The sequence below is a fragment of the Chiloscyllium punctatum genome, chromosome 7 (genome assembly GCF_047496795.1).
Source record: "Chiloscyllium punctatum isolate Juve2018m chromosome 7, sChiPun1.3, whole genome shotgun sequence".
Lineage (NCBI taxonomy): Eukaryota > Metazoa > Chordata > Chondrichthyes > Orectolobiformes > Hemiscylliidae > Chiloscyllium > Chiloscyllium punctatum.
Window position 1 is genome coordinate 85,592,459 of NC_092745.1, and position 19,840 is coordinate 85,612,298.

General features: G+C 40.2%; 1 protein-coding gene across 5 annotated transcripts in view; it reads left to right on the top strand.

The window, feature by feature from the left end:
* The window catches only part of patj (PATJ crumbs cell polarity complex component), a 390,366-nt gene that overhangs the window by 301,527 nt on the left and 68,999 nt on the right, over positions 1-19,840 (top strand). For all 5 annotated transcript variants that reach the window (XM_072574241.1, XM_072574240.1, XM_072574242.1 and 2 more), the window contains 4 exons: positions 8,212-8,304; positions 12,516-12,590; positions 13,371-13,500; positions 15,701-15,837. In XM_072574241.1, the coding sequence (XP_072430342.1) occupies positions 8,212-8,304; positions 12,516-12,590; positions 13,371-13,500; positions 15,701-15,837 (435 nt within the window). The remainder of the gene's footprint in view (positions 1-8,211; positions 8,305-12,515; positions 12,591-13,370; positions 13,501-15,700; positions 15,838-19,840) is intronic.

The following is a 19,840-nucleotide window of genomic DNA, read 5'->3' on the forward strand; positions in this document are numbered from 1 at the left end:
TCTACCCCCCCTTAATTTAAAGCTATGCCCCCTTGTAATAGCTGACTCCACACGTGGAAAAAGTTTCTCACTGTCAACCCTATCTAACCCCCTAATCATCTTGTACACGTCTATCAAGTCACCCCTAAACCTTCTTTTCTCCAATGAAAACAACCCCAAATGCCTCAGCCTTTCCTCATAGGATCTTCCTACCATATCAGGCAACATCCTGGTAAACTTCCTCTGCACCCGTTCCAGTGCCTCCACATCCTTCCTATAGTATGGCGACCAAAACTGCACACAATATTCCAGATGCGGCCGCACCAGAGTCTTATACAACTGCAGCATGACCTCAGGACTCCGGAACTCAATTCCTCTACCAATAAAAGCCAGTACGCCATATGCCTTCTTCACTGCACTATTTACCTGGGTGGCAACTTTCAGAGATCTGTGTACATGGACACCAAGATCCCTCTGCTCTTCCACACTACCAAGTATCCGACCATTATCCCAGTACCCCATCTTTTTATTACTCTTACCAAAGTGAATCACCTCACACTTAGCTACATTGAACTCCATTTGCCACCTTTCTGCCCAGCTCTGCAGTTTCTCTATATCCCGCTGTAACCTGCCACATCCTTCCTCACTGTCTACAACTCCTCCGACTTTCGTATCATCCGCAAACTTGCTCACCCAACCTTCTAACCCTTCCTCCAGGTCATTTATAAAAATGACAAACAGCAATGGTCCCAAAACAGATCCTTGCGGAACACCGCTAGTGACGGCACTCCAAGATGAACCTTTGCCATCAGCTACTACCCTCTGTCTTCTTCCAGCCAGCCAATTCCTAATCCAAACCTCCAACTCACCCTCAATGCCATATCTCTGTATTTTCTGCAGTAATATGATCTGGAGGGGCCAGTGTTGGACTGGGGTGTACAAAATTAAAAATCACACAACACCAAGTTATAGTCCAACAGGTTTATTTGGAAGCCTAGCTTTCAGAGCGCTGCTCCTTCATCGGGTGGTTGTGGAGTATAAGATCATAAGACACAGAATTTATAGCTATAAATCACCTGATGAAGGAGCAGCGCTCTGAAAGCTAGTGCTTCCAAATAAACCTGTTGAACTGTAACCTGGTGTTGTGTGATTTTTAATTTTGTACAAATTACTTGTAAATAGGCTGCTCGGCACTGGATGGTGTCAAGCTTCTCAAGTGATATTAGAGTTGCATTCATCCAAACAAGTGGGCAGTACTCCATTACCCTTCTGAATTGAGTCTTGTAGGTAGTGGACAAGCTTGGGGATGTCAGGATGTAGGAGGAGAAAGTGAGGACTGCAGGTGCTGGAGATCAGAGCTGAAAATGTGTTGCTGGAAAAGCGCAGCAGGTCAGGCAGCATCCAAGGAGCAGGAGAATCGACGTTTTGGGCATGAGCCCTTTTTCAGGAATTCCTGAAGGGCTCATGCTCGAAACGTCGATTCTCCTGCTCCTTGGATGCTGCTTGACCTGCTGTATGATGTCAGGATGTAAGTTACTTACTGCAGAATTCCTAATTTCTGACCTCCTCTTAAAGCCACGGTGTTTATATGGCTTGTCCATTTCAATTTCTGATCAAGGCATTTTCCGGGGTGTTGATAGTGGATATTCAGTGATCGAATGTCTTTTCATGTCCTTGAGTGATGGTTTTATTCTGACTCGTCAGAGATGGCCATTGATCAGGACTTGTGTGGATCAAATTTGGCACTTGACATAGCAAACCTGGATATTTTCTCAGTCTTGCTACATTTGGATGTGAACTGTTTTATTATCTGAGGAGTCAGCAATGGTACTGAAATTGTGCAGTCATCAGCACTTCTGATTTTATGATGGGAAAGTCATTGATGAAGCAACTGAAGATGGTTGGGTCTAGGACACAACTCTGAGGAACTCCTACAGAGATCTCCTGGAACTGAAATGAATGACCTCCAACATCCATAGCCATCTTTCTTCCAGCTAGGTTTGAATCCAACTAACGCAGATTTCCCACTTACTCCAGTTTTGCTAGTGCTCCTTGAAGCCACACTAGGTCAAATGCAGTCTTGATGTCAAGGACAATCACTCTGACTTCACTTCTGGAACTCTGCTCTTTTGTCCATACTTGGACCAAGGCTGTAATGAGGTCAGGAGATAGGTGTTGCTGGTGAAATCTAAAGTGATTGCTCATGAGCAGGTTGTAATTAAGCAAGATGTTCTCCCAGTTAAGGTACTAGCCTCTAGACGTTGCTAGGAATGTTAATGATTGGCATGTTAATGACCTCTTGCATCACTTTACTAATGATCAAGAGTAGACTGATGGGGTAGTAATTGACTAGGTTAGTTTTTGTGTGCAGGACATACTTGGGCAATTTTTGGCATTGTCAGATAGATGGCATTCTTGTAGCTGTATTGGCACAGCTTAGCTAGGAGCAGGCTAGTTCTGGAATACAAATGCTCAGTACCAATGCCAAAATCTTGTCAGCACCCGTATCCTTTGCAGTATCTGTTGCCTTCAGCCATTTCCAAACATCCTATGGAGTGAATTGAATATTCTGAACACTGGCATATATGATGCTGGAGACTTCCTCCTCGACCGGCTGAGCCAGTATTGCTGCTAAGCCACTCAGTGTAGTGGATCTTGAACTTCCCCACCCAGAATATTTTCTGTACCCTTTCTACCTTCAGTGCTTCCTCCAAGTGGTGTTCAATATTCAGAAGTACTGACTCACCAGTACTGGTAATCGGCAGGTTTCCCTGCCCACGTTTGACCTGGGACTTCCTGGCAGCCAGCGTGAATGTTGAGGATGCCCGGGGCAATTTCCTCTTGACTGTATATCACTGTTCCGCTACCTCCTTAGGGTCCGTCTTGTCAATGAGACAGGGCATTCTCAGTGATGGTGATTGTGTTGTCTCGGACATAGTCATACTCGTGGCATTAAACCTTACAGACAATGTCAGGCAGTTGCTTGACTACTCTGTGAGACAATTCTCCCAATTTAGATACTAGCCCCCAGATATTGGTTTGGAGGAATTTGCAGTATTGATAGAGCTGAATTTGCCTTTTTTTTCAGTATCTCCATCCATGCCAGGTAATCTGTGCAGTTTCATTCTTTTGAGCTGTTTGTTGTTGGTTGAAACTGAATGACTGGCCCATTTCAGAGGGCATTTAAGAGTCAACCAGATTGATATGGATCTGGAGTCATATACAGGGCAGAGAGATAAAGACAGCAGTTTTACTTCCTTAAAGGTCATGAATGAACCAGAATTTAGGGAAAAAAATCAATGGTTCATGGTCACCATTAGATTTTTAATTCCAAATTTTCTTAAATTCAAACTCCACTATCTGTCATTGTATGATATCAACTGGGCCCCCAGAATATTACCTTGGTCTTTGAATGACTAGTCGAGCAACAATATGTCTCCTCAATAAGAAATGTGAATGCAGAGCTCAGATTTGAATTCCCAGAGTTCCAGTCATTAGAACTGGAACCAGTCGATTGCTTTTAAGTGTCCAAAGCTCAAAGTTAAGAATGATCACAAAGTCTTGGAATTCAAGGAGAATTTAATGAGCACAACAGAGTTAGTCTGCACAATTTGTGACATACTTCATCCATGTGCACTAAACCAGAAAGAGTTAACGATAAACATAACCTTTCAAACTATTACTAATTAAAACCTGTCTATCTCCTCCTCAGATTTGCTCAGTATCCCATATCCATGCATTCTGTGGTTGTGAATTTCTAAGCAAGCAATCTGCCATAGTGATTCATGACACTTTGCTGGAAGTAATTGCACTTTATCTCTGTTTTAAATCTACTGGAATGAGGGTGAAGCATTTACAACATGAAATGCATGGTTAGAATTCAAAATTTGATGTTGAAATGTTATTTAGGATGTGCATTCTTCAAATTCCTTCGGGAGTTTCTGGATTTGAAGTCTGAATTAAACACCAGCTGTCAACTGGAACTTATGAGCTCTCATCAAGTCAGCTGTGTCAAATATTCCACTTTGTGCGAAAAGATTGTCAATCCAATGCAATTTGTTTTCTGTTTGCAGAATTTCAGTTCATTTGTTAAGAGTACAGAAGTAATTAGGAAGTGTGTCTGACATTCGGTGCAGTTTATATTCATGTAGTTAGAAACAGGATTTACACTTGCATTTACAAATGAAAGACTGCTATTGGCATCTAGTTTTCAGGGTTTGCTTTTTGTCATCATTATGCTTAGCTCCAGGTGCAGAGCTGTTTGTGTGCAGGGAGAAAACTAGTGGTGCAAGTTAAAACTTGTGCATGAATTACATTTAACCAGATGACAACACTTGAAGAAAGAAGTTTGAACGTGCTGAAAACTTGTCTTCAATTCTGAAATTCTAAAATGTATCTGAATCTATTAAAAGCATGTACGAGAGAAAGATATAGGGGTAACAGGGCAATAAAATTGGGAAAGGGAACAAAATTCATACATGTATCTATAGGCAGATACTGGAGCATTCTTATAACCAAGGGCTGCTTTGTGGGCTTGAGTAATGGGATGTTCAGAGTGATTGTTTGTTGATGTCTGTGCCAGGTGGAGCCACATGAAATCAGCAACAAAAAGAACAGATTGCATGAACAGTAAATAAATTGGCAATGACCATCCATATTTGAGAGCTGGCAAAAAGGAATAAAACTAACTTGAGAAAGCTGGCAACAGAACACATTTATGTAAACATTTGTTGTGAATGAGTGAAGAGGGCACTTGGTAGAAAACATAACTCCATTATGTTCTGTTTACTCAATGTTATTACAATTATGCAGATCTTCCTGAGCTGCCTACTGTCTCATAGACGTGCTACAAACCGAGAAAAACATCTTTTTATGCAGAACTTAAATTTCTCTGAGGTGACTTCACTCCCAACCACATCAGCAAGCTGCTGTGAAAACTCTGCTTACATCTTGACAGCTGTAGAAAACAATTCCATCACAGCAACTGAAACAACTTTCAATTTTCTAACACAAACAGCATTTTCAATAAACAACTCCCAACCTTAAAAAAGAAAAAGTCAGTTTACCTTATCTTCCATGTCACAAGTTCCAGGATCTAGATCTACATCTTTTCTGAAAACAACTAATCAGTTCTTTATTGTATGGTAAATTTTACTGAAATCCATATATTAGTTTTTGAAATATATCATTTGCAGACAAAGAGTAGGAAACAAAGGTGAAAAACCTTAGCTCCATACACCTTCAGAGGGGGAGATAATGTCAAATGTGACTGCAAAAGAGATCTTCCTTTCAGAAAAGTGCATTTGGTCTTCCACAATATATTTTTATTTTAGATACATAATAAACAATATACTTTAAGAAGCCCATGTATCATAAAATTTTAATATATGGACACAAGTGGGTGATACATCAGAAAACACAACTTATAAATTTGCTGGTGGATCCAAAAGAAGGTTCATTGCCATAGTAACTGACTGGCATTGCTAACCATATGTAGCTGTTTGTCATCTGTCAAAAAGGACGCCAGCTGCTACTGTTTCCCTTTCCTCTCAGTGCCACTCCTGTGTTAAATCTGCTAATTGCAGTTTCTAATTGTTAGAGTTGATTTTAGTTGAAGCCTCAAGTACTGATATAGCATTTATCTAACTAACGTGGAATACAATATGTGGTAAGAATAATCATCACTGTGTCATATCTACATTTTTCATTATTTTTAATCAGTCTTTAACAAAATCATGTAATACATTTACCAGTGTGACAAAAGTTGATAAATAATAAATCAGTTTTTACTTTAATAAATGGTGGATGCTTTTCATGTTTAGAAATACAGAGGAGCTTTGATTATCTGAACGAGGTGGGTGGCCACTCTTTCGTTTGGATAATTGATTATTCAGTTAATGGATTCAGTGCCTCTCAGAGTTTTCTGAAGTTTCCTTTTTCCTCGCTTTGCCTGCCTTGCTCCCTCTCTCTGTCTCAGGGTTTGTTTCTGAGCAGCACACCCATGTGTTTAAGGGACCTGAAGCATTGCTATAGCAACCCTCCCCCAACCATCAATTTAATGGATTGACAAAGCGAGCACGTGCTAAGTTACCTCCCCTTTCAGGAGACAAAGCAGTAGCACACCGTGCACGAGATCCCGCCCAACCCCATCCGCCATCCAATCTCACCTCTGACCCCAGTCCACACCACACCACCCCCAACCATGTCGCCCACCACCCACCCCCAAACCCATCCAACCATGCCTTCTGTCCACCACTGCCCCCACCCACAATCCGTGCCCCTGTCCGCCCCACAACCCTCTCCAACCTTGTCACCTGTCTGCCCCTACCCTGCCCCCATCCACTCCCACCACATTCTGCACCCCCCCCCCCCCCCCCGCCTCTCCCCACCCCCGCCCACCCATCCTCCCCCCACCCCGGGGCAGCTGGACTGGACACCAACAGTAAGACTGCTGCTGTCTTTGGGGGGGTGAGTCTCAAAATAGTACGCACACACACACGCAGCAACACACACACAACGTTTCATTGCAACTTTTTGACAAGTTCCACCATTGCCCTGTACAGCAAAATGTTAGAGAGATTATCAGAGGAAGGGGGGGTTAGGGTACATGCCTGTGTAGAACTCCAGGAAAAGTGTGGGGAGAAAGAGAGAGACAGTGGGTGGTTAGTCATTTGGAGACGGTGCCTGGGCTCCCATCGATGCCCAGGACTGTTCTCAGCAGCATTTCAGTAAGCTGAGTTCATTTTTAATCATTGTAAACAAAAGACACGGTCAGTGTTGGATACACATCTTTGATGTATTGTTTCTATCGGGATCTTGAGATCTCCTTTGGATAAGCCGAAATTCGGATAATTGATATTCGGATAATTGAGGTTTCTCTGTAATAATATTTTCCTTCCCATGTCCATAAATCACTAGTTTCCACTCAAAAAGTTCCATTTTCACAAATGGCTAGAAGGCACTTCATCCTTCAGCCATTCTTCATATACAAGCTCAAGAGTGCTGGTGCATTGTTCAGTTTTCAAAGAAAGGCATGCAAGCTCATCTCAGTCCTGTTTCCAACTGAGCTGTGTCCATGCATTCTCTTTGGCAGTAGACTGGATGGTGGACAAGAATTAAAACCCAGTTCATTCTGCGTCCTTATCTTGCCCACTGCACCAACTGAGTTCATGGACTGATAGAGCAACTGTAGTACTTCTATTGCTGTCATTGCTGAGATCAGCTAACAACACAAATTTGTTATGACCAGGTGAGGAAAGGTGAGAGATACTGTGACAAAGATCCATGTCCTTTTCAGCACGAAGCGATACCTCTTACAAATAAAAAGTGTAGTTAATGCCAATTGTATCAGTAAGGTTTGAGTGAAAGAAAGCTCAGTTTTATTATCGCTAATCTTGAGAAAAATACAAAAGATGTGTGTTAAGCATACATACACACATTTCCCAAGTTAAAGAGGGTAGTGCATTTAATGAAAGGAAAATGAAAGGCATATATAGTTTTAAGTCCTTTGGATGTCCTTTGAGTATTGAGATTTTAACTTGACACCACTGTTTTGTCTTGTGTCTTCAGCAATAGGAAGTATTTTGTTGTCCTTTCAGTTCTTGCTGTTTTGATGCTTCTTTTTAATGAACTCTGTCACTGGGCACTTCTTCTTGAGATGCTTAGAGAGAGGACTTGCTCCAGTTTGTTCCAGTCATGAAATCATCTCTTCCTCTTTGCCTGAATACTGCTCCTTGAAATATAGTTTATTCCAATGTCTGAGTTTCTTATTCCCAAGCTTAATAATTGTAGACAATTCTTCTTCCTGTAAAATAAAGTAGAAGTTGAGGGTTTCTTCATATGTGACTGGGTGGGTTAGTTTTCAATATATGTCAGATGATTTTCTTAATCTCACAAAACTTTGCGAATGTAAAACATTAGCTGATTGCTGTGACCACCTTATGTCAGTTTTTCTCGTCTTAATAAACTCATTTTATTCCTTGAAGGTCCCGGGCATTAAAATCAACTGATGTAGTTAAGAAATCAGTGGTCCATAATTTCATCACTGTCATGACAGATTTCACATAGGCCTTTTGAATTTTAAGACATATTTCCACTGGAAATCAACTGAGCCATTGGGAAGATCTATAGTGTATCATTTGACAAATTAAAGATGATTCACTGCATTGCCAGGTGACGAACACTCAAAGGACTCCAGCTGCAAAATATTGATTTTTTAAATCCAATTTATAGGATCAGAGTGGACTTGGTCTAGCTATCAGTGAAGATAACACAAGTGAAGGTGTCATCATTAAAAGCCTTACTGACAATGGAGCAGCAATAAAGGTAAGAAATTGGTTTACAGAAATTTCACATTTCAAATACTTGCTGATTATCCAGGCAGGTTGGAGGTGTGGCATTGAATCCTAATATTTTAGATTTGCAGCATCTGCTGTAATTTGCTTTTGTATTGTATGAACAGGTATTTCTTTTACAATTGTTAAAAATCACTTTCAATGTTAACAAAATGCAACAACACTGACAAGGATTTTTTTTAAGTTCCACAGCAGCTAAAACTAATTTGCCACAACTACATCACGTGTAAGACTACCACAGGTGGTTTCACACCATACACCAGAATTCAATCAAGGAAATGACTTCTGAGATATGCTGTCCAATCAGTTCGAAAGTTTAGTTCAAAAACCTTGGAAATTTAATATAAATTCTATAGTGTTACTTTCCGTGTTGCTGCCATTCTCCAATCGATGTGTCCACAAAAACCGCCTGCATTTGTGCTTCACCTTTAACAAGAAAATATAGTTTAAAGTGATGACTGATGGAGAGTTTGGTTGGAGAGATGTGTTTAAATAGATTCCTAAAAAAGAGAGAAAGAAAGAGAGTTTATGGAGGAAATTTCATGTAATCTAAGTAGCTGAAGCCATGGCCAACCATTGTGAGGGGATAGGCAAGGGGGTTGTATGTAGAAGAAGTCAGAGGAATGGCATGTTTTGTCTGAGTTATAGCCAAAGAACTAGACCTACATATCAGATAAATATCAGGATGGTGCAGAGATTGTAGAATTTCAGGTAGGATAATGATTCATAGACATAAAGAACATTGAAGGAAGAAAGCCGTACCCTTCCCATGTTGAGACCATAATAATTGGGACTCTTCACCCTCACAGCCTCTCATCCTGCTTTATAAAATCACACCCTTCAATCTTGATTGCTGTCTTTCTACTTTTCTCAGCACTGTACAGACTGACCTCTGATAAGCTCCCTGACTATTAATGCCCAACACCCACCCCCTCCCCACTCCACCCCCCGCCCCCACCCCACCCACCCAGTAGCACAATACCCTGACTGACTTGGCAAGACATCACCATTAAACTGTGGAATTCTTTACCACAGAGGGTTTTAAGGCGAGGCCATTGAGTCTGTTCAAGGTTGAGGTAAACAGATTTTTAATTAGTAAGAGAATCAATGGTTATGAGGAAAGATAGGAAGGTGGAGTTGGGGATTATCAAATTAGCCATGATCTATTGAATGGCAGAGCAGACTCAATGGCCTATTTCTGCTCAGCACCTCAGCTGACTTATTAATGATTCATAGACTGATTGCAAAGGACCTGCTGGACTTAGAACCCAATCTCGGACTGTAAGAATATGCATCATGGAGTCTGGTAGTACTGAGCAATAGCCTGATTGACTGTGGGCAATAGCCTGTCCTGTAATTGGACAAGCCCCGTATCTAACTATGGCAGTGTCCCCTGACAGTCACAGAATACAGTGCCATACAGTAACATGTTGAACCTTTGATGTTCCATACTCCGAACTGTGAAAAGTCACCTGTCTCTTCCACTGTGCTGAAACAATTCTGAGCCAGAAATGCTGGCAGCTTGTAAGTCACCTCTGGAGAACCAATTCACTAAAATGCAATGCAATGCAATGCAGAGAGGCTAGCAGCTTCCATGTAACTGCAAAGTGAGTGATAATCAAGAAATTAAGCTTAGAGCCGCAAAAATGCATCCACACAGGTTTGTGAGTTGTGTTTGCATACATAATGATCTGGCTGAAGCATGCTAGTCATAAGTGTCCCAGAGTCCTGAAAGGCTGAAATGGTTTGAGAGTTGATTCAAAAACAGGCATGATGATATGGTAAAGCTGGTGGTTTGGCAATGATATTTGTATGGACAAAGATTGAAAGTGTAGGGTGTCAATGAAACATGCAGGGAAAATGTGGTGAAGATAGAGTTGTCTGAATGTGCTGAAAAGCAGCAGTCTGACTTTCCTGTCAGGAATTGGCACTGTCTAGTTTCTCAAAGAATGAGAGGAGATTTGAGAGATGTGTTGAAGTGAGATGAGTTAGATAATAATGCAGTGCAAATTCATGGAAAGAGGGTCATCATGGCTCTTTAATAAGATAGGGATCTCATATTTAAATCCTAAGGGATAAATCAAAAAACCTTTTCTCACCACAAGAATCTTATTTTTTTCATTTACATTATATTTTTTCAACTTTCTCACGATTGCTTTAATCAAACAAGGGAGTAGAAATTTTTCTATTACATTTCTAAACTTTTGCCCTACTTCCAATGCCCTTCAACAGAAAACCCATTCCTCATGTGCGCCCAGTCTATTCCTCAGAGACTTATTTGTTTCAATAAGATTGACTCTAATTCTTCTAAATTCTAATGTATACAACACCCGCGTCTTCAAACCCGAATGGTAAGATAAGCAATTCATTCCATCATATTATGGTACAGGTACAGAATAAGAAATCAGATATAGAATGATAATTAAAGAGAAGGAAATAAAAATAGGATTAAGAACAAGATAACAAAGGACAGAAAGAAAACCTTTTAAAAAGTTGAGAGTTTTCAGTAATTAACATCTAGAGAAAAGTGGCTATACACTTTTGCAAGTAGATTTTCATTTGGCTGTCACTAATTAAAATAGAAAGTACTATTAAAAATTAATTTACGCTTGAATGAATCAGTCCTACTTTTTCTAATGAGTTCGGTTGATATGAAGTGGATGGGAAATCATGTCTCACAAACTTGATTGAGTTTTTTGAGGAAATAACAAAGAGGATTGATGAGGGCAAAGCAGTAGATGTAATCTATATGGACTTTAGTAAGGCGTTCGACAAGGTTCCCCACGGGAGACTGATTAGCAAGGTTAGATCTCACAGAATACAGGGAGAACTAGCCATTTGGATACAGAACTGTCTGAAAGGTAGAAGACAGAGGGTGGTGGTGGAGGGTTGTTTTGCAAACTGGAGGCCTGTAACCAGTGGAGTGCCACAAGGATCGGTGCTGGGTCCTCTATTTTTTGTCATTAACATGAATGATTTGGATGCGAGCATAAGAGATACAGTTAGTAAGTTTTCAGATGACACCAAAATTGGAGGTGTAGTGGACAGTGAAGAGGGCTACCTCAGATTACAACAGGATCTTGACCAGATGGGCCAATGGGCTGAGAAGTGGCAGATGGAGTTTAATTCAGATAAATGCGAGGTGCTGCATTTTGGGAAAGCAAATCTTAGCAGGACTTATACACTTAACGGTAAGGTCCTAGGTAGTGTTTGCTGAACAAAGAACCTTGGAGTGCAGCTTTATAGCTCCTTGAAAGTGGAGTCACAGATAGATAGGATAGTGAAGAAGGCGTTTGGTGTGCTTTCCTTTATTGGTCAGGGTATTGAGTACAGGAGTTGGGAGGTCATGTTGCGACTAGACAGGACATTGGTTCGGCCACTGTTGGAATATTGCATGCAATCCTGATCTCTTTCCTATCAGAAAGATGTTGTGAAACTTGAAAGGGTTCAGAGAAGATTCACAAAGATGTTGCCAGGATTGGAGGATTTGAGCTACAGGGAGAGGCTGAACAGACTGGGGCTGTTTTCCCTGGAGTGTCGGAGGCTGAGGGGTGACTTAATAGTGGTTTATAAATCATGAGGGGCATGGATAGGATAAATAGACAAAGTCTTTTCCCTGGGGTCAGGGAGTCCAGGACTAGAGGGCATAGGTTTATGGTGAGAGGGGAAAGATATAAAAGAAACCTACGGGGCAACCTTTTCGCACAGAGAGTGGTATGTGTATGCAATGAGCTGCCAGAGGAACTGGTGGAAGCTGGTACAATTGCAACATTTAAGAGGCATTTGGATGTATATATGAATAGGAAGGGTTTGGAGGGATATGGGCCGGGTGCTGGCAGGTGGGACTAGATTGGGTTGGGATAGCTGGTCGGCATGGACAGGTTGGACTTAAGGGTCTGTCTCCATGTTGTACATCTCTATGACTCTAAGTACTGCAACTTCACTTCCGTTATCTATTTCAATGCCAAGTTTCTCAGTAAGAAACCATGGGAATGAAGCATGTGGAGGAAAGTGGAAATCAGACAATTTTTGATTTCCAAATTTATCTATTTTTGATACTCAGTTTACACCTTAATAGTATTAAACACTGATAATGTCACTGTATTCCAACTGAAAAATCTGGAGCACATGATTATGTTAAAAAAGTTTAGTTAATAACTTCTTTGCAATTTATCTTGTTAGGATGGAAGAATAAAAGTCGGCGATAGAATTCTGGCTGTGGATGATGAAAACGTAGTGTCACAACCTCCAGAAAAGGTAATCACATGATTCATTTGAAGTTTGCTTGTTTACTGATTATTATATTTTAATTGATTAGCATCCCCAGGCAATATAATTCATGCAAAAGTTGTCTGATTTCTACTTTCCTCCACATGATTCATTCTCATCGTTTCTTAAAGAGTGGACCAGCCTGCTGTTTAGAAAACAGCCCTTAGGAATGTTCAAAGGAGAGAGGTTAACTTCCCTACTCTTCTTTGAAATCGTGTTATGGCTCTTTTATGTCCATCTCCACTTAAGGTATCTGCACTGGAGTGTCAGCCTTAAATTTTACACTTTAAGTCTTGGAATTGGACCTCAACTCACAATCAAGTGTGCTACCATCTAAACCACAGCTAATGCTGAGTGGAGTGGAAAACATGATTAGGATTGGTAGAGATGACAGAAGATGATTTGTTAAATGATGAGTCTGGCAACCTGGAAGATGAGGAGAGGGGGACTCTCTGTCATCACTCTGGGTGGACAAGAAAGTCTTTTTATATTTCATCTTGGGCATAAAGTTCATGCTGGGTCTACGGAATTGGGCTGCGCAGTTAGGTTGCACCAAAGATGATCTCCTGAGCAGATTAGGTCAGTTACAGCGATGGCCTGATGTTAGATTCTGGAGTCATGATCCAGCTGGAGGTGGTAAGTGATGTCAGATAGTTGATATTTCAAATTAACAAAGATGACCGATCTGATTTCCCATCCTTTTGCATTTTAAGTTGATTGAAACCAGATATGACACATTTTAATCAGGATGTTTTGTTCTGGTTATAGGCCATCAACCTTCTCAAAAATGTAAAAGGAACAGTGAAGTTAACGGTCAGTTGTCAGGACCAGTCCCCACAGCCATCTCTGGTACCACCACCTTCATATCTTAACACAGACGCAGAGGTCTTGGATCACAGTAAGTACCTCTTAAACATTGCTTGTTGTATTGCATAAAATATCATCTCGAATTACCATTTCAATTCTAAATGGAAGGCTAATCTGTAGCTATGTGACAATTTACAGCACAATACATGGCAGAATCTCACCCCTCTGACAGAAAGTGCTTGTAATAAGATCTAATGAAAGTGCTACACGTAGAAAGGAAAAAGAATTATACAAGTATTCCATGAATAGTGCTGAAATCAATTTTGAAAATCTTGGTAAATTCATGCTAAATATGTTCAACCACTTTTGAGCAATTGTCAAAAAGTTAATATGCTATAGTTTTGCCTAATAATTTAATAATCTATGAATCTGAAAATGAAATGATTGAACTATATGGTGCTGAATAAATTATATCTCGAATACTATAACCATTATCAGACCACCAAATTACAAGGGAGATGTTCAAATACTGAAAGTACATGGAGAACAGCTATGAGACTAATACTAATATCCAATTTATGGGAAAAGACCATGTAGACTTGTGTTCAATGACCTGAAAAGAAGAAAGCTGACAAGTGATCTTACTTTGTTCTTAATTTGTTCATGTAATGTGGATGTTGTTGGCTGGACCAGTGTTCATTCGTTGTGCTGAAGATGGTAGTGATGAACTGCTTTCTTGAATAACTGCAGTCCTTGTGATGCAGGGACATCCAGAGAGTTGCTACGATGGAGTTTCAGAAGTTTACCCCTGCAGCAGTGAGGAAATTATGATTTAGTTTAAAGTCAAAATGATGTGTTGCGTGGAAGGGAACTTACGAGTTGTCCTTGTGCTTCTCAATGGGAGAGGTTGTGTGTTTTGTAGTTGTTGTTGGAGGCTTGGTGAATTACTTAGTGCACATTGCCGCCAAATGTGATTTACTAGTGAATGTATAGAATGTTGTAAGTGGTGGATGGGTTGCTCGTAAAGCAGGAGGCTTGAGCTTCCTGAGTGTTGTTAGAGCTGTGCCCGTCCCAGCAAATGAGGAGTGTTCCATCACACTCACGATTTGTGCCTTTGTTAGATGGATCAGGACTGTCAAGCTTAGATCTAATCCATTGCTTATGGAATCAGTTAGTGTATCTGCTACTTCTGCTGTTTGGTGTGCAAGTGGTCCTGTGCTATAGTTTCACATGGTTGACACCTCATTTTTGGGTACATCTGGTGCTACTGCTGGCATGTTCTCCTGCACTCTTCAGGGAACCGGAGTCGATCTCCTGGCTGAATAATAACGATAGAGTGGTGGAATATGCCAAGCATTGAGATTACAGATTATGTTGGAGTCCAATTCTTCTGCTCCTGAAGGCCCACAGCACCTCGTAGATGCCCAATTTTGAATTGACCGATGTGATCGAATTCTCTCTCATTTACTACTTCCTGTCCACAATGACTATGTGGTGGTCACCCCTACGTAAATGTCATTGGAAGCCATAGCTGCAACAAGTAGATTAATGAGGTCGCGTTCAAGTAGGTTTTTCCTTTTTGTTGGATCCCTCACCATTTGCCACAGATTTAGTTGAACAACAATGAAATTTCGAATTTGGCCAGCTCGATCAGTAGTACTGCTGCTTTGCTGCTTTCAGAGATGAACAGCGAAGTCCTTTGCCCAGAGTCAGTACCTTATAAGATATTTAAAATGGTTAAAGGTATGGAAAATATTAGCCCTAATTATTACCTTAAATTAAACTAGAGGCATAGAATAGGAGCACGTAATCAAAGTAATAAAAAGGATCAATGTTAGGAACTTTTCTTCACACACACAGTGATTAATGTGTGAAGTATCTTTCCAGAAAGTGTATTAACAATTGCAAAAGAAACAAAAGAAAGGTAACATTTGGATGCCACAGTGGATGTTATATCTTTTAGGGCTGATATATTACAATGACCTTCATTATCTATCAATATCTTATAATCTTAAAACAAAAATTTAAATTTGAGCTATGGATGAGTAATTATTCATTTTAGAATTGTTCCCTTTGTGATTGCCTTAGTATTAAGCAATATAGCTTTTCTTTAAAGATTTATTACTAAAGTAGTCATGTAGAATTCAAGTTGCTGATTGCATGTTCATTTCTATGACCAACTCACAGCCCACTGTTTGTGGAGCGTAGGCTATGCTTATTTAATTCTGGGCCTGATTCTAACTTTCTGAACTATCTACTGTTTAATCACATGAAATTGTCATGTTATAAAGATAACATATCAACATCTGGAGTGGTACCAGATCCAGCAACATGTCCAATAGTCCCAGGACAGGAAACTACCCTGGAAATTTCAAAAGGACGTTCTGGACTTGGTCTCAGCATTGTGGGTGGAAGAGACACGTTGTTGGTAAGTAACCTCTTTTGAGATATTAGGAAAGATGAAAGCAAAGCGTGTATAATTCATGATGGTGAATTGAACATACTGATCCTAATACAGTTTTCCTCACTTAACATTGAGCTTCATTCCAGAGAACAACAGTTATAAAGGTGTGGAGAATATTACCCTGAATTCAGAATCAAGGATCTTATAAGAATCAATATGAAAGCTGGAGTTAGATTAATTCAGTCATTTTCTTGCCTAGAAGTTAACGAGATGCTGGAATCTGACTTGTCTAGTATCATCATATGGGCTTGAATCTCCTTGCAACCTGAATATCAGAGCTGGAATTCTCCCAACAGCCCCGTTCACTCTGTTATCAGAGTTTGAATTATCCCAGTTCCTGCTATTTTTGCCAGAATCAGAGTTTGAATCCTCCTAGTATCAACCATCCCTGTTGGTTTAGGAGCTTAACTCTACCAACAATTGCTATTCCTGCTGGTATCGAGCTGTTTGAATTCATCCTGCAGCTGCTGTCCGATCATGCAATGTCCTTTTGAAATGTCATCTGCAAACAAAAACTACTGCTGATACCAGACCCTTCTGCGACTGTAATTTACATGTTTCACTGTATTGCTATCCCTCACTTAAGATATTGAAATATAAGAAAAGATAATCTAGAGAGTGAGTTTAATACAAATTATATAATGTATTGTTCAAAACCCTATTGTGAGCACTGAAAATTTCTTTATTTGAAGAACAAAATGTTGAATGGTCCTTTTTGAAATAACTTAAGTGAATTAATTTGTTCCCTTCTCCTGTCTTTCATTGACAGTTTTTTTCTAACTAGTCAGTCAGAATCTCAATGCTTTCATTAGTATTTAACAGATCTCATTTGTTCCTTTGCTCTCTTTATTCATTGTTGATTCATTTCTTACTTAGCTCATCATAATTCCAAATGCAATTGACAGTGAATTGAATATGTGCAGATTCATAGAGTTATTGGATTATGTTTCTGCCATAGATGTGGCAAACAGGAGCTGGATTTGTTTGTGGCACAGCACTCAAGTCCAGGGAAGCTGATGCAAGCTAAGATCCTCATGTGATGAGTCTTATTCGACATGGCATCAGGACAGCAGATGAGCTTTCAAAGTTGAAGGGCCATTCAAAGGTCTTCTAGCTTCAGAGAAACACCCAGGTTGCAGTTCAGTTAACTGGGAGGTGCCATTTCAAGAAGATCCCCCATCAGCCACTTTATAAAAGCTTTAATTAAATAGTGATAGCAGTCTGGAGTCCATTTACAGGGTGTGGTCTACAGTTGGACCACCTCAACAGCACCCTCTTCTAACATTAAGAATATGAGGCAACATTCACAATCCAAACATTGGCACCTACTGGATTATGACATTGTAAAAGCAAGGGAGCACAGGGAGGGATAGCTGCATTATCCAAGCAAGGACTGTACCCGAGTATCATAGCAATAATCTCCATTGTATCCAAACTACTGTCACTATCCACCTAGCCCTCAAACAGCAGAGATAACAGAAACAGTGACAGAATAAAATCAACTTTGAAGGCCTCAAAGATCTGACCAGGATGGCCCTTCTCAGTCTGCACCTCACTACAAACTTCCAGTCACCAGGAGCAACAGTCTGCCCGTAAGGATCTGCCTAGTCAAACTTAAAATGCACTACAAAAAGCACCTGCAAGGTAGTTCTTGATGTCTCTACCAGGAATCATTGTGACTGTTTTGACAAAGCTTACAGAATCTAATCAACAGTTAGTAAAATACTGGAAAGGGTGGAAACAGGAAGACTGCAAAGAAAGATGAGAAGACTGATAGGAAACAAGGAACAGAGAAAGAGGGTTAGAGAGTCTCCAAGGGAGAAGAAATAAATAGTAGGTGTATATGGAAGTGGGGAGAGAAGGTGAAGAAGTAAGAACAATTTCAAACATGTCAATAAAGACACAATCAGCTAACAAAGCGCTACAAAAACTTAAAGTCACTTAGGTAATAATGAATTATTTACAAATAAATGCAGTCTCTTCCCTGGTATTCTCTGAGAGCCAACACTTACCTTATCCACTGGATCTCAACACTCATGAGCAAATTAGCAGCAAGTGTGGGAGGGAACCAGACTGTGATTGGAGGAGCAATTGATGATCCCTCCCTTCCATTCAACTTTCAGGGGCAACTTTACACAAATTGGTTGCCCCAAAGTGAATTTTCTTGGGTGTCTTGGGGAATTTGGGAGCACATTAGTGTTGTCAGCATAGATTTGCAAATGGAAAAACATATTTGATTAATTTGTTAGAGGGTTTTAAAGATGACACTTAGAAAATAAGACAATGGGGAGGTGATCAATGAACTATATTTAGATTTTCAAAAGGCTTTTAATAGAGTCCACTACAGGAGATTGATTAGAATTATTAAAGCACATGGGATAAGAGGTAATATCTGGCACACGTTAACAATTCATTAACAGACAGAAACAGAGTAGGAATAAGTAAGTTATTTCATATTGGCAGGCTGTAACTAGTGGGATACCAAAAGGATCAGCACTTTGGCTTCAGCTGTACATTTATTTTTCAATGACTTGCATACAGGAACCAAATGTTCCAAATTTGCAGATGACTCAAAGCTAAGTGCGAACCGTTGTGGTAAAGATGTAAAGTGCTTTCAGGAGGATTTGGAAAGGCTTAGTGAATGGGTGAGAACACGGTAGATAGAGTATAATATGGAAAATGTGAGATTTTGATAGGAGGATCCAACATCAAGAATATTTCTTAAACACTAAGAGGTTGGAGGTGTAGATATTACAAAGGGTCAATAAATCACTGAAGGGTAACATGCAGATGCAAAAATTACTTGGAATGTTCTTGAAACATTTAGTCTTCATTGCAAGAACTGAAGAAGACGTTGATTCTGCTTTTTCTCTGCTGATACTGTCCAGCAATTTCTGTTTTTGTTTCAGATTTCCAGAATCTGTGGTTCTTGGTTTTCTTTTAGGGTAGTGGGGCATGCCTGAAACAACATTAGGCATGCTTAAGAATAAGACATCCAGGTGGTGAAGCTACAACACAGCACCACTTCCATGCCCAAAAGCAAGAGCGACATCAGTAGATAAAGCAAAACGATTCCTCAACCAATGGATCAGACCTAAGCTCTGCAATTCTGCCACTTTCAATCACAAATGGTGATAAATGATAAAACAATGAACAAAAAGATTTGGCAGTATAAATATGCCCATCCTTAGTGATAAGGCAGCCTAGAACAACAGTGCAAAAAGCAAGGCTGAAGCATTTGGAAGCAATTTCAGCCACCACAGTGCTGAGTTAATGATCCATTTTGGTCTCCTCCTGAGATCCTGAGCATTACAGATGCCAGTGTAAAAGTGCTAGACTGCAAGGACTCTGGGTCCCAACAATATTCCAGCAATTGTATTGAAGACATGAGCTCCAGAACTACCTGCACTCTGAGCCAACCTATTTCAGAACATTACCTGTGGAAAATTGCCCAAGGGACTAGATCAGTTTAGGATACCTAATCAGTATGGATGGGTTGAACTGAAGGGTCTTTTCCTGTACAGTGTGACTCTATGACTGTATGTCCTGTGCACGAAAACAGGACAAATCCAGCACAGTCATTTATCACCCTCTCATTCTATTCTCGATCATCATCAGAGTGAGGACAGTGCTGTCAAGTAACTAACTGCTCACTGATATTCAACTTGGAATCTGCCATGGACCCCTAGTCCGTAACCTTGATCCAAGCATGAACAAAACTGCTGAATTCCAAAGGTGCTGTTGAATGTTACTGCCCTTGATTTCAAAGCGGTATTTGAATAAGTAAAGCACTAAGGAGCAAAACTAGAATTAATAGGAGCCAGGCAAAAATGCTGTTAGATGGTGTCATATCTTGCACAGAGGAAGATGGTAATGGTTGCTGGAGGTCAATCATTTCATTCCTGAGGCCCAACCATCTTTAGCTGCTTCATCTCCATCACCATTTTTAACTCATCAGACACCAAAA